This window comes from Hemiscyllium ocellatum, chromosome 12, assembly GCF_020745735.1.
Source record: "Hemiscyllium ocellatum isolate sHemOce1 chromosome 12, sHemOce1.pat.X.cur, whole genome shotgun sequence".
In the NCBI taxonomy this organism is placed as follows: domain Eukaryota; kingdom Metazoa; phylum Chordata; class Chondrichthyes; order Orectolobiformes; family Hemiscylliidae; genus Hemiscyllium; species Hemiscyllium ocellatum.
The window spans coordinates 65,510,433-65,524,965 of record NC_083412.1 but is presented as its reverse complement, the minus strand read 5'-3'; the positions used below and the strand labels follow the sequence as shown (position 1 = coordinate 65,524,965).

The following is a 14,533-nucleotide window of genomic DNA, read 5'->3' as shown; positions in this document are numbered from 1 at the left end:
CTTCATTAAGGAACATATAAACCTTTCAGCTAACTTTCATATGAATGACAAACAGACTTAGAGGCTTTGAAAAGATATTGTAGATCTGAATGCTAAATGTGAAAAGTTAATCTGTCAACTACCAAACACAGTAATTATCTTGACTACATTTCTCAGTCATATGCCAAACTTGTAATACACTCCTTAAAAGATGGTTTACTAATCCTTGGTTAGTCCTACATCAGCTGCTCAGTGGTTTCAAAATAAACAGTGGAAGCTGACTGTTGTTGATGTTTGGGTCTTTGAAACGTTTGTGACCATTGACTTGTGATGGGCTAGTTATTCCTCATAGATGTTCAATGACTACAAGGACAGTCAAGCGCAGCTCCCAACCCACTGCTGGTACATGTGTCATTCCCACAGGGCCACTGCTGACTCCACTAATTTGTTTTCCAACAATCCCACTGATCTGCAGCCACATATAATACAGGTCATCGGTGATACCATGAATGTTCCTGTCCATTTGGCTCCTGGAGGAAACCATAATCGGAGTGGCAGCTACTTGAGCTTTCAGTAAAGTTGAAGAGGCTGGTGGCAGAGATTCTTGCTATGATCGTGCTTCCCTAAAAGGACTTACATGCCCTGAGGATGACTGCACAACACTGATGCCGTGGGTTGGGAGTCCACACAGATTAGTAGCTGGTTCCTTCATAAATTCAATAAGGCCTTGAATGCTTTGCAATACCCCAAAATGTGAAACTCCACATGTTGAAAGAATTTCTCTTTTCAAGGCTTCATCTTTGTAGGTCCCATTTCGTTCCTCCTCATCACAGCTGGGGAAGGGATTGCCATCCATTGAGCCAGTTCTTTGACTGTCATTGCCACTACCACCTGCTTCTGCTTGCTTCTCCTGGCTGCTTGAGCAAATGCAAATCCCTTGAATACATGCAGAGTACCAATGCTGGTGAATAGGGGTAGCATCTGCAACTGTATCGCAAGAGGATTATGCTATTCTGTTGTATCTTCAAGGACTCACTGGTGAAAACAGAAAGACGATAAGAGCTATCAGACAGGTAACCTGAGTCAAAATGCAGCTTGTGGTCATCATGCTAACTGAATTTGCAACTTCATGAAGTCCATGAAGAATTAGAAATTACAGGCAGATGTGATTCTCAGTAAACTGCTTGTCTTGTTATCATGACTGTCCATTGCTCTGGAAGGGCACTGATCACCTTTTGGAGATGCCGGTGTTAGACTGGGGTGTACAAAGTTAAAAATCACACAACACCAGGTTATAATCCAACAGGTTTAATTGGAAGCACACTAGCTTTTGGAGCAATGCTCCTTCATCAGGTGGTAGTGGAGAGCTCAATCCTAACACACAGAATTTATAGCAAAAATTTACAGTGTGATGTAACTGAAATTACACATTGAAAAATTGATTGTCTGTTAAGCCTTTCATCTGTTAGAATACTGTGATAGTTTCATTTCTTTCATGTGTAAATCACAAAACCTTTTTTATATAGAAAGTTGCATTCTTGGGCTAGCTGTTAACAATGGTGATAGCTAGACAATATGTTGAAGGTGTTAGCCCCCTGTGTTCTCTGTCTATGCCATGATGTTTAGTTTGATTCTAATCTAAAAAGTGAGATAACGGAGTTCCACATGAATGCATGCAGTTTTTGAGCAAAGTACAATGTAACTCTGCAAGTACAAATTCACCAAACAAAATATATGTGTGCATGTGGGTCTTTGTCTGTCTGTGTATGTGTGTCTGTCTGGGTTGGGAGTTGTGAGTGTGAGAAAGTGTATGTGTGTGTGTGTAGTGAGTGCAGAGTATCTTAAGTCTGTGAGGGGGTGCATGTGTGAGTGTGGGAGTGTGTGTGTCTGTAGGGGTGTGTGTGGATGTCTGTGTGCGCGTCTGTGTGTATGTGTGTCCGTGTGTATGTGTGTATAGGAGTGCCTGTGTGTGTGTGTAGGATTATCTGTGTGTGTGAATAGTGCAATGGTGGTCACCTGTAAAGTGATATGAACCCAAGGTCCCGGTTGAGGCCATCCCTATGGGTACCGAATTTAGCTATCATGTCACATTACAGGTGACTACCATTGCACTATCCACACACACACATACTCCTACACACACACACACACACACACACACACACACACACACACACACACACACACACACACACACTTACAGACACACATGCACCCCCTCACAGACTTAAGATACTCTGCACTCACTACACACACACACATACACTTTCTCACACTCACAACTCCCAACCCAGACAGACACACGCACACAGACAACGACCCACATGCACACATATATTTTGTGAGGTGAATTTGTACTTGCAGGATTACATTGTACCTTGCTCAAAAACTGCATGCATTCATGTAAAACTCCGTTATCTCACTTTTTAGATTAGAATCAATCTAAACATCATGGCATAGACAGAGAACACAGGGGGCCAATGCCTTCAACATATTGTCTAGCTACCACCATTGTTAACAGCTAATCTGAGAATGCAACTTTTTAAAAAAAGGTTTTGTGATTTACACATGAAAGAAGTGAAACTATCATAGTATTCTAACAGATGAAAGGCTTAACAGACAATCAATTTTTCAATGTATAATTTCAGTTACATCACACTGTAAATTTTTGCTATAAATTCTGTGTGTTAGGATTGAGCCCTCCACTATCACCTGATGAAGGAGCATTGTTCTGAAAGCTAGTGTGCTTCTAATTAAACCTGTTGGACTATAATCTGGTGTTGTGTGATTTTTAACACTGATCACCTTGATTGGTAATCTGATGGTGGGTGTTCATCCCCTGCTATTATTTTAGATCCTTATATTCTGTGCTATTTTCTCTTTACAAAGGATGGATAAATGTGATTAGATATTGAATGGGAAAATACAACTCTGTCCGGAGTGCCTGTAGTGAGTGAGCTAGGAAAGAGAGAAGTATAAGATAAAGATAAACAGAATAGGGAGCTATTCAACAGTTAGGAAGGAGCAAGGTGATGAAGCTGTCATAGCTGCAGTCCCAGCATCTGAAATTGCTGCTATTTAAGAGCAAGATGATGATGGTAATTAGTGTGAGGACAATAAACATGAAGTGTGTGTTATGGGAGTGATGCAAGATTTGGACATCCCTAATTGCCCCCGAAAAGGGGATGGTGAGATGCCTTCTTAAATCATTGTTGTCCACACGATGCAGGTACAATATGCTGCTGCTGAGAAGGGAGTTTTTGATCCTGCTACAGTGAAGGAACAGTGATATGGCTCCAAGTCAGAATGATGAGTCATTAGGAAGAGAACTTGCATGTGGTGATGCTTCCATACATCTTCTGTCCTTATCCTTCTAGCTTTCATGGCTTTGGAAAGTGCTGTGCAAGGAGCCTTGATGGGTTACTACACAACATCTTGTGTATAATATACATTACTGCCGCTGTGTGGAGGCAGTGAATAATTAGGAGGTGTACAGAGGAACCTCAATTATCTGGCATTCGATTATCCGAATTTCGGATTATCCAGCAAAAACACAAGGTCCCAATGCTTGGCTAAACTGTGGTATCTGGCATTCGATTACTCGATCATTTGATTATCCAATAAAATACTCCCTGCCTGTGCCATTCAGATAATCGAAGTTCATCTGTATAGAGTGTTTTTCAAGTGGCCTGCTTTGTTCTAGGTGCTGTTGAATGTTCTCAGAGCTGTTGAACCACACTCATCCAGGCAAGTGGAATATTCCAATCACTTATACTTTGAAGATGCTTGGGGCAGTCAAGCACTGCAAGATTCCTAGCTCCAATCTGCTCTTGTAGCCCCAGTATTGATTGGCTGAACCAGTGCAACCTTTGGTCAATAGTAATGCCTAACATATTAATATTGGGAGATTCAGAGATCGAATGTCATTGAATATTAAGGAGTGATGGTTAGATTCCCTTTTGTTGAAGATGTCTTTTCCTTGCACTTGTGTGACCCAAGTGCTACTTTCCACTTATTGACCAAAGTCTAAATGCTTTCCAAAGTCTTGATACATTCTTGTGCACATTGCTCCAGTATCCGAGAACTTGCAAATTGCATGGAACACTGTGTAGTCATCAGTGAATAATGCAATTCTGACTTTATGATGGAAGCAATGTCAGTCCTTCACCTTGTCTGTAGGTGAAAACCTCTTCTTCCAGCAGCAGGGCATAGCATTGAAACAATTTCCAGCAAGTTATGTGCAGTGATACCACGGCCCCTTTTGACATCAGGAACTGAAGACACATGAAGTTAGTAATTAGCTTTTTTTTGAAAAGATTTGTAGCTCAGGTTGAGGTTTTGGATGTAGGATCGCTCGCTGAGCTTGAAGGTTCATTTCCATATGTTTTGTCACCCTATTAGGTAACATCTTCAGTGGGCCTCAGGCAAAGCACTGCTGAGAATTCCTGCTTTCAATTTATGTGTTTGGGTTTCTTTGGTTTGGTGATGTCATTTCCTATGGTGATGTTATTTCCTGTGTTGAAGTCACTTCCGGTTCCTTTTCTCAGGGGATGGTAGATGGGGTCTAACTCAATGTGTTTGTTGATAGAGTTCTGGTTGGAATTCCATGCTTCTAGGAATTCTCGTGTGTGTCTCCAACACACTAAAAACAACAACTAATGAACTTGAAAGACCCTATACAGAAAACAAGCAAAACTAGTGTCATTTACAAAATACTAAGCAAGGACTGTAACAAACACTGTATCGGACAAACAGGCAGAAAACTAGCCACCTGGATACATGAATATCAACTAGCCACAAAATGATATGACCCTCTCTCACTAGTATCCTTGTATACACATGAGGAAGGACACCACTTTGGCTGGGACAACACATCCATCCTAGGACCAGCCAAACAAAGACATCCACGAGAATTCCTAGAAGCATGGCATTACAACTGGAACTTTCTTCGGTAGGGAGACCAAAACTGCAGACTAATATTCTAGGTATTGTTTCAGGCCCTATACAGCTGGAGTAGGAGATCCCTTCTTCTGAACTCAAATCATCTTGAATGAAAGCCGATGCATCACATGCTTCTTCTTAATTGTTCGCTATTTGCATGAGCCTTAAGTTTCCCGCTCATTATCAAACTCCTAATGATATTCCTGCATGGTGGCAAATGGTGACGGTACCCAGAAAACCAGCAGTGAGCAGCAGAAAAAGCCCAACAAGACATGTAGCAGTACCAGAAAGCACTGGGTGAAGGCAAAACCAGAAAAAAAGCACAAAGGGGAAAACTGCTAGGACAGTGCAGTAACAGCACAGAGGCAGGCACTGACTTCAACTGAGGTGAGTAACGAATTCTGCCTTATCCATCCCAAAATAAAATCCAAAATCGACAGGACAACAGATAGGCTGAGCAGGGATTAAGTCATTCACCTCAGAGGGGGTAGAACTAAAAAATGCCGTGGCAGCAATGGTGGGCAGGTGCGTCGAAAAAACCATAACCACCATTTTACAAGATTCCCGTGATGCTACAAAGAGGGTCCATAGATAGGAAGAAGGCCCCACCTATCCTGCCAAAAGCAAAATAAGATAAGAGCCCATGGTGTTAGGGACAAGGTGCTGGCATGGATATAGGATTGGCTCACTGGCAGAAAGCAGTGAGTGAGGATAAAGGGGTTTTTTTCAGGATAGCGACCTGCAGCTAATGGAGTTCTGCAGGGGTCAGTGTTGGGACCACAACTATCACATTATACATTAACAATCTGGACAAAGGAACTGAGGACATTGTTGGTAAGTTTGCAGATAACATAAAGACAGATGGAGGAGCAGAGAGTGCTGAGTTGGCAGGGAGATTGCAGAAGGACCTGGAAAGGCTAGGAGGGTGGGTAAAGAAGTGGCAGGTGGAATATGATGTGGGCAAGTGCAAGATGATGCACTTTGTTAGGAAGAATTGACGCATAGGCTATTTATGAAACAGGAAAAGGCTTTGGAAATCCAAATCATTCAGGGACTTGGGAGTCCTAGTTATGATTCTCTTAAGGTTAACATGCTAGTTCAGTTAGCAGTTAGAAAGGCAAATGCATTCATTTCAATAGAACTACAATGCAAAAGAAAGAATGTACTGCTAAGCCTGTATAAGGCTCTGGTTAAACTGCATTTGAAATATTGTGGGCATTTTCCCCATATCTAAGGAAGTATGTGTTGGCCTAATGTGGGTCCAGAGGCAGGTTACAAGATTGATCCTGGGGATGAAGGGCTTATCATATGAGGGATGGTTGAGGACTCTGGGTCTTACTTGATGGAGTTCAGAAGGGTGAGGGAGGGAACCTCATTGAAACTTACGGAATACTGAGAGGTCTGAATAGTGTGGACATGGAGAAGATGTTTCCACTAGTAGGAGAGACTAGGACTTGAAGGAACAGTCTCAGATTGAAGGGATAACTCTTTAGACTGAGATGTGGAAGAATTTATGCAGCCAGAGGATGGTTAATCTGTGGAACTCATTGCCACAGAGGGCTGTGAATGCCAAGTCATTGAGTGTATTTAAGACAGAGAGGTTCTTGATTAGTAAGGGGATAAAGGTTTACAGGAGGAAAGCAGGAGAATGGAGTTGAGAAACATATCGACCTGCTTCAAATAACAGAGCAGGCTTGATGGACTGAATGGCCTAACTCTGCTTCTATATCTTATGGCAAGCCATGCCTGTAATCACAATAAACAACTGAGTCACTAAAGGAAGCCCAATGCAAGAATTCACGTTTCTTGGGAAAGTCACAGAGAATGAAAATCCATGTGGAAATGTTAATATACAAGTCAGTGAGTAACATACTGAAGTAAAATTAGACACAGGAGCAGGAGTCACTTTTGTCTCATAGAATTAAAAGGCTGTAAAATATTACCAGATTACACTTAAAACAGATGCCAAACCCATCCTCAATTGAACACATGGCTATCGGGTAAAAGCAGAAGTCTAATTTTTTTTGTTACAGCCTGCTACTATGTTTGCAGTTCATGACATTCTTAGCTTTGCTCAGTTGGCTATGGTAAGCAACCATTTAATTATTCTACTATTGTAAGTTGTGCATAAATGAATTTAAGTGTTCATGAATAAAAAGATCCTTACGCTGGCTGATGTTATAACTGCTGTATTCTGCTAGAAATGCCTTGTCTGATTGTTTTCCACTGCACTGGAACATGATATTGACCAGGAAATTCGCTATGTGGAACACTGTCTGGTGATCTATTTGATAACCACAGTACCTGAATGAAAAGAATATTCTACAATCACAATCATGAATGGACCAATATTTTTCAATGTTCTGATTATTTGGAGCTCTATTTCAGACTGAGAATAAGAGAATTTTGATCAGCAGAGTTTTAATCTTTTCTCTAAAATAGTAAATATTTCATTCATTGCTCAGGGGCTCTGGGGATTAGTTAGCTCAGTTGGCTTGTGACATAAAGTGACGTCAGAAATGTGGATTCAATTCCTGTATTGGCTGAGGTCAACATGAAGGTCTGCCCTCTCAACATTACCCATTGCCCAGAGGCATGGTGACTCTTAGGTTAAACTCACCATTAATTCTCTCGCTCTCTCTCACAAGAGATCAGCCCCTCTGAGGCTAAGGTGAATTTAATGGATGGAGCCTAAATAATTACAGCTAATTTGGACAACCGGAGGGAATTGGCTCCATCATATTGAATTTGCACTTTGAAACAGAAGAAAAAGTAAATATTCAACAAGTTCATAAACATATGCCTTGTTTATACTCTCATTCCCTCTACCTACATTTTGCAGATACATATGAAATAATTGATATTTTTCTAATCAATCTGTTCAGAGATGGTATTACATACCTCCGGACCAGGTGGAACTTAAATTTAGATCTCCTGTGTTAGAGGTATGGACACTACCACAGCATTACAAGAGCCCCAATTTTGTTGCATTCCGATTCTAACCATACCAAATTCTCCACTCACTAATGATTGCAACTCCACTTCATTGTCTTTGCCGAAATTTAGGACATTGATATCATCATCAATAGGCCTACAAATATCCTTCCTTCATGTGGCTGAAGAAAGTATTTTTCATTACAAACCCGAGTTATGCAAACGAATTATCACTAGGTTAGTGGCAATGGAAATGGACAGAATAAAACGTGAAAATATTTTATATAGATGCAATATGGGTTTTAACAATAAAAAAAGCCTTACATTTTTTCATTGATTTTCCACCAGCCATGATCACACCTTTCAAGTCCCTTTTCCTTCACGGTGTAGTTATGAAATTTCAGTGCTAGTCCAAAAGAAGGTGTAGAAGTCTGACAAACACACAACAGAACATTCATCAAAGTAATGTTTATAATTTATATTTGCCTTACCCATCCTATTCATTTTCAACCTCCAACCTAAAGCGAAGTTCATGATTGGTCACAGATTACTCAAATGTCTAGCCATTGATTGTTAAAAATCACACGACACCAGGTTATAGTCCATCAGGTTTAATTGGAAACATTAGCTTTCAGAGCGCTGCTCCTTCATCAGGTGGTTGTGGAGGACCTAGAATTTATAGCAAAAGTTTATAGTGTGATGTAACTGAAATTATACATTGAAAAATACCTTGATTGTTTGTTAAGTCTCTCATCTGTTAGAATGACCATTTTAGTTTCACTTCTTTCATATGTAAATCACAAAACTTTTTTTAAAAGTTACATTCTCAGGTTAACTTTAACAATTGGGGTCAGCCAGATAAGATGTTAAGATGTTGAAGGTGTTAACCCCCTGTGTTCCCTGTCTGTGCCCTAATGTTTAGATTGATTCTAATCTCAAAAGTGAGTTAACAGAGTCTTACCATGGATTCATGCAGTCTTTGAGCAAAGTACAATGTGTGTGTGTGTGTGTGTGTGTGTGTGCGCGCGCGCGCGTGCACAAAGGCTGACACCAATTGTTAAAGTTAACCTGAGAATGTAACTTGTAAAAAAAGTTTTGTGATTTACAAATGAAAGAGGTGAAACAATCATGATCATTTCAACAGCTGAGAGACTTAACAAACAATCAAGGTATTTTTCAATGTATAATTTCAGTTACATCACATTGTAAACTTCTGCTATAAATTCTGTGTCTTACAATTGTGCACTCCACAACCACTTGCTGAAGGAACGGCCCTCCGAAGGCTAGTGCTTCCAATTAAACCAGTTGGACTATAACCTGGTGTTGTGTGATTTTTAACTTTGTACACCCCAGTCCAACACCAGAACCTCCAAATCATTGATTGTTATGTAGCTTATTCTGGAATATTTCCTCCCTCATAACCCTTCACTGCCAATCCCAACACTCCCACCTGTGGAGAATCTGATCCCAGTGAGGTGAATATCTGGAGACCTAGACAGAACATGGCCATATTTACTTGTTATCTGCAGTGGTAAGCAGATATGTCCAGATATTACAGTGCACTCATAAGTCTCAAGTGTAATTTCCCCTTAGTGCAGCAGCATTCCAACCCAAGGAAAACTAGACTAGCATCTTCACTCTGGTCTCACATTGTCATATATAAATTAAACCAATAGCATAACACGAGAAAGCTCCAGAAACTCAAAGAAATGGAACAAACTGGTGTAGAAGCAAAAATGAAGCAGAAACAAATTTCATAAAGTTCTTCACTGAAAAATAATTCTCATAATATTAGTTAAGTGTAGTGAGGAAATACTCTTTTATTGTGTTTCTTCCTGCCACGTGCACTTGCAGAAATTTACTCTTCATGTTGGCTATCAGATAAACTAAAGCATGAATCACAAAATAAAAATTCAGTGGCAACATTTCTGAAAAAAATACATAATTTCAAACAGTGAAGGAGGCTCCTTGCACCTTTCCAATATCTTTATCCATCAAGAGAATTGCAGAATGGTTACATTAATAAACAAACTAGACAATGGTGGAACTTGCACACAGCATTTTCTATGGAGTTGGGTTCCACTTAATCAGAGTCCAGTCTTATCATCTAGACGTCATTGCCAAATAGAAAGTGAGGACTGCAGATGCTGGAGATCAGAGTCAAGAATGTGGTGCTGGAAAAGCGCAGCAGGTCAGGCAGCGTCTGAAGAGCAGGAGAGTCAACGTTTTGGGCATTCCTGACGAAGGGCTCATGCCCGAAACATCGATTTCCCTGCTCCTCGGATGCTGCTTGACTTGCTGTGCTTTTCCAGCACCAAACTCTTGACTTAGATTGCTTCAGCAGAGGAGGAGGCCATTTGCCTCTTAACATCAGTGTCAGTTGTCTGAAAGATCTAAATGGGATTAAGGTGAAATCCCAACTATCAGAAACAAATGTTGAAAAAAAAAATTTTAAATGGTTTATTTCAAAAAAAAACTTGGACTTTCTGATTTGATTCTGAGGAACTGGCATGCCATATTCATAAACTTGTTGATTTAGAGCCAAGATGTTGTTCTGCAGTAAATATGAGTTAATATTTCATCAGAAACACCCCGATTTCTACATTGAGTGGTCTACCTGTGGATGCCAGGAATGACTCTACATCTACAATTCTATATCTCCTGTTACCCTTTTGATGTCCATCTTAACTTTATGTCATCTAATTAGCAACTCAATGACCATAGAAATTACTTTTCTATGTTTAACTTTAAAACTAACCACAGTTCACTGGCAGAAGAATCCTTTGGGATATCCCGAGGTCTGGAAATAGCCTATGGGGGGAGCCTTCCTATCCCAGAGATGATGGACATAATGGTAGGACCAGAATGTAATGAGGCACGAGTGTGTTGTGGAGATTCCTGTTACTTTCCCAGTTATATAGTGATTACTGAAGGCCCTCTTTAGACCACTGCTACGGTTAACTCTGTCCCAGTTAACAAGAACATTGGTATGCAATAACTCCTAGTGCTTAGATAACTTCATTATTCTTAGGTTAGGGCCTATTTAAACCCCTTAGTATTGTAGGAAGTCGTTTGAGGAACCATTTTGCGCATACATAACCTTCTCCTTAAGCTACACTACTTAATTTATGGCTTTCTTCATGGCCACCATTAATATTCTGATATAATTTCTATTTAAAAGTGTTCTAACATGAAATGGCTTGACAAGTTAATTTTAAAATTGTCATTACAGTTAAAAGATGAACAACAATGTAAAATGCAATTACTTTAACAGGGTTGACTACCTACTTTGATCAAAGTTTGAAGAGAGTACTAATCAATTATGTTACCAACAGATGGCACTTTGAAGGACGTTAAGCAGAATGTTTCTATTTATTGGCATTCCAACAAACATTGTAAATTTTCCAAACAGACAGTCAACTGGGATTACCTTAAATGTCCAGGTACTACTACATTTTAGAGGATAATAGCTTGGATAGTATGGACTGGTGATATTTCCTTCTAATCTCGTTCCATCTGTCGAAATTATTGTGCTTTCAAATTCTAAGCAAATGTAAATAAAACAATCAATTGTTTTGCTTAAATTCTTTTTAAACTTTACCTGCCTACCACATGTTTCTTTCTTGAGTTCCAATGGAACCTTACATTCTGGTGGTCAGGCAATTTGGCATGAGACCAGTATTGCTGAAGTAATTTTGTACAATGAGTTTACGTGAAAGATTATTATAGCTGTCTATAATAACCTGATAATTTGACTTTTTTTTGATGATGCTGACTGGAGAATGTCAGCCAAGGTACGAGAGACTCCCTTTTCAAATAATACTGTTGACCTTTTATATCATTAGAAACAGGCCAATAGTTTAATGATATCAGAAAGGTGAAGGTGTGAAATTGGACTCCCTGGGCAAAATGGGCTGGCAGTGAAATGGCAGCCATTTTCTCACAGCACCTATTCTACTTTCTTCTGAATTTCATAGAAATGTAGTTGAATCTCTTCTTGAAAGGTTGTCTCCCACTCTCACTGATGCTTTTATTTAGTTTAAAATCAGAAATCTTGGCATTATTTTCCAAGCCAACCAATTTAAAAACTGGCACAGTGAAGAATCAATGTCAAAAATGCTAGCTCACCTCTGGTATGCTTACCTTCCTCACCCTTCTCCATACTACAGTGAAATTAAATTCTGTTCAAGTCCAGGTGAAGAATTTAATGGCTACCCCTTGAAAAGAGAAGACATGAGGGGCATTTGATTGGGAAGGAGAGTGATGTGTAGAAACCATATTTCAATCTCAATCAAGTGGGGCTGAACGGTGGCTCAGTGGTTGGCACTGCTGCCTCACAGGGCCAGGGATCCAGGTTCAATTCCAGCCTTGGATGACTGTCTGTGTGGCGTTTGCACATTCTCCCCGTGTCTGAATGGATTTCCTCCGGGTGCTCCGGTTTCCTTCCACAATCCAAAGATGTGCAGGTCAGGTGAACTGGCCATGCTAAATGGTCCTGTAATGTTAGTCAGAGGGAAATGGGTCTGGCTGGGCTACTCTTCGGTGGGTTTGTATGGACTTGTTGGACCGAAGAGCCTGTTTCCACACTGTCGGGAATCTAATCTAAAATATGTGGAAGGACTGTCTTTAACAATTTCCTCACCCTACTGCCAGGGCAACTGATTCAAATTTAAGAGGCTTATCCTGGCACAAAAACCCAGTAGCCAGAGTGTGGGCTCACCATGTGTGGAGGGAATGACAAGCAAACCTGCATTGTGATCACTTGCAAGTTCCCAGGAAGAACTCTCAGTGAAAGGTACTCACTGCCTGATTAAGGGGCCTCGATTTGCAAAGTCAGGAGTGGGTGCACACTGAAAGCCATCACATGGCCATGCAGCCTGGACATCCTCCCAGCCCATAATCCCCAACCTTTCACCCACCATCACTCACCCATACCTGGGATCCAGCGATGATTCTAGGTACTATCTGGGTATTGTCCCAGCTGCAGCCACTACCACTTGAATGACACTGCTGACCAACAGAGATTCTACCTCTGATTGGCTGGAACCTCTCAGCAAATGGGACTGTTACCCTGGGGTCCTTGATCCCAAGGAAGGTCCATCTTAAGAGAACAGACACAGGGTTCTGTCTGGCTCACATCACTCATCACTTCAATCAATATCACCCCTGAAGTTGGGCTTGATTACACAACCTTGTGACAGACTGAAGTGCTGCCACTCAGCCAAATTGAGTCTCAAAATGATCAGGTTTTATCGTGTTCTGAGAGAAGAATAGATTTGTATGGAAGAGACACTAGGCAGAATTGAATAAAGCCCACTACAGCAGGCAAGATAGGAGATAGGCTGGGGGAATTGTCTGGAAGACTCTGTGTCAGCCCTGGCAGTGGGCAAAGTGCCCTGCGGTTAGACTGGAAGGGCTCGCTGCAGAAAACCTGCCTGTTGCCGGCGGGAAGGCAGGTAGGCTCATTGAAAACCCAAGGAACACCTTATCCTTGAGCCCACCAGGATTGAGTGGTGGCTCAGGGAGTGAGCTGGATTCACATAAGTCTCCCATGTCCACAGAAACCCACCTAGACAGCTTGGTTTGCCAGTGCCTTAACCAGAGGTCCCTTGTTCACAGGCACTGATCAAGGTTTTGACATGGGGAAGAGGAGTGGGTACTGCCCTTCCATCCAACCTTCTCTACCACCTTCCTGGTCCCCATGACCACCTGCCTTCCTGCAACTCCTATCCTCCCCAAGGATCCAATTGTAATGGGGATGCAGTTCAGGTTAGTGCCTGCTTGCATTGAAATTACATCAGGTCTCCCATGGATCTGTGTGAGGAATGCTGACTCTTGAGGAACATTCCACTCACATTGTCTGGAAGCCGTCGGCAGTCTACAGACTAGAAGGATAAGGAAATTAACCGGTATATATTCAGATATGTCATAAAAATATTTTTGTTGACATTGTGGGCAGGATTTTCCTAGTGGTGTTCTCATGTGTGATTGCCACTCTACCCCCTTTTATTAAAATTGAAAGGAGAGAGTTCTGCATTTCTAAGAGGAGATTCCAAGCAGGGCCAGGAAAATGACAGTCTGGCTATTGGAAAATGCAGGCCTACGTGGCAGCTTAGTCCATGTAATGTGCACTATTCAAATGAATAAGCAGAATGCTTGTACTCGTTGACTTCTTCCAAACATTCATAGGATCAGTGATGAAATAGCAAGGAACCTATTGACAAAGTCAAATTATATATGTGTGGTTGTCTCACAGAAAACTAATGTTGTAGTGGGTACAGTTTAATGCCCAATTAGCAATTGTATCTAATGTCAACTTCAAAAGTATTTGAAGTTTTTCCCAAATTAAATATCACAACTTACTGAGAATTTTATAAGATCTATCATTAATACATAAGCATTACATTTCTATTTTCCATTATATCCTTCTGACAATTGATAAAACACATACTCTTTACTTGCTCCAATTGGTTATTTAGGTTTTGAGAGTGAAATCTGCACTGATTTAAACATTTTCAGAACTGGATAAAAGCTCATTATTAATAAACATGGACTCTTGAGCCCTGCTATTCTGCCCTCTGATTCTTTGCTTCTTCTTTCACTTCTATTGTGTGGTTATATTGAAAATGATTTATGAAAATACAAGTTATAAATATCTGTGTCTGCATCAGGTAAATAT

General features: G+C 40.7%; 1 protein-coding gene across 1 annotated transcript in view; it reads right to left on the bottom strand.

Annotated features, from left to right (window-relative positions):
* The window catches only part of tmprss7 (transmembrane serine protease 7), a 71,699-nt gene that overhangs the window by 24,247 nt on the left and 32,919 nt on the right, over positions 1 to 14,533 (bottom strand). Inside the window, exons 9-11 of the mRNA XM_060832800.1 lie at positions 11,285 to 11,397; positions 8,179 to 8,285; positions 7,088 to 7,224 (exon numbers count right to left, since the gene is read on the bottom strand). Coding sequence (XP_060688783.1) covers positions 7,088 to 7,224; positions 8,179 to 8,285; positions 11,285 to 11,397 — 357 coding nt within the window. The remainder of the gene's footprint in view (positions 1 to 7,087; positions 7,225 to 8,178; positions 8,286 to 11,284; positions 11,398 to 14,533) is intronic.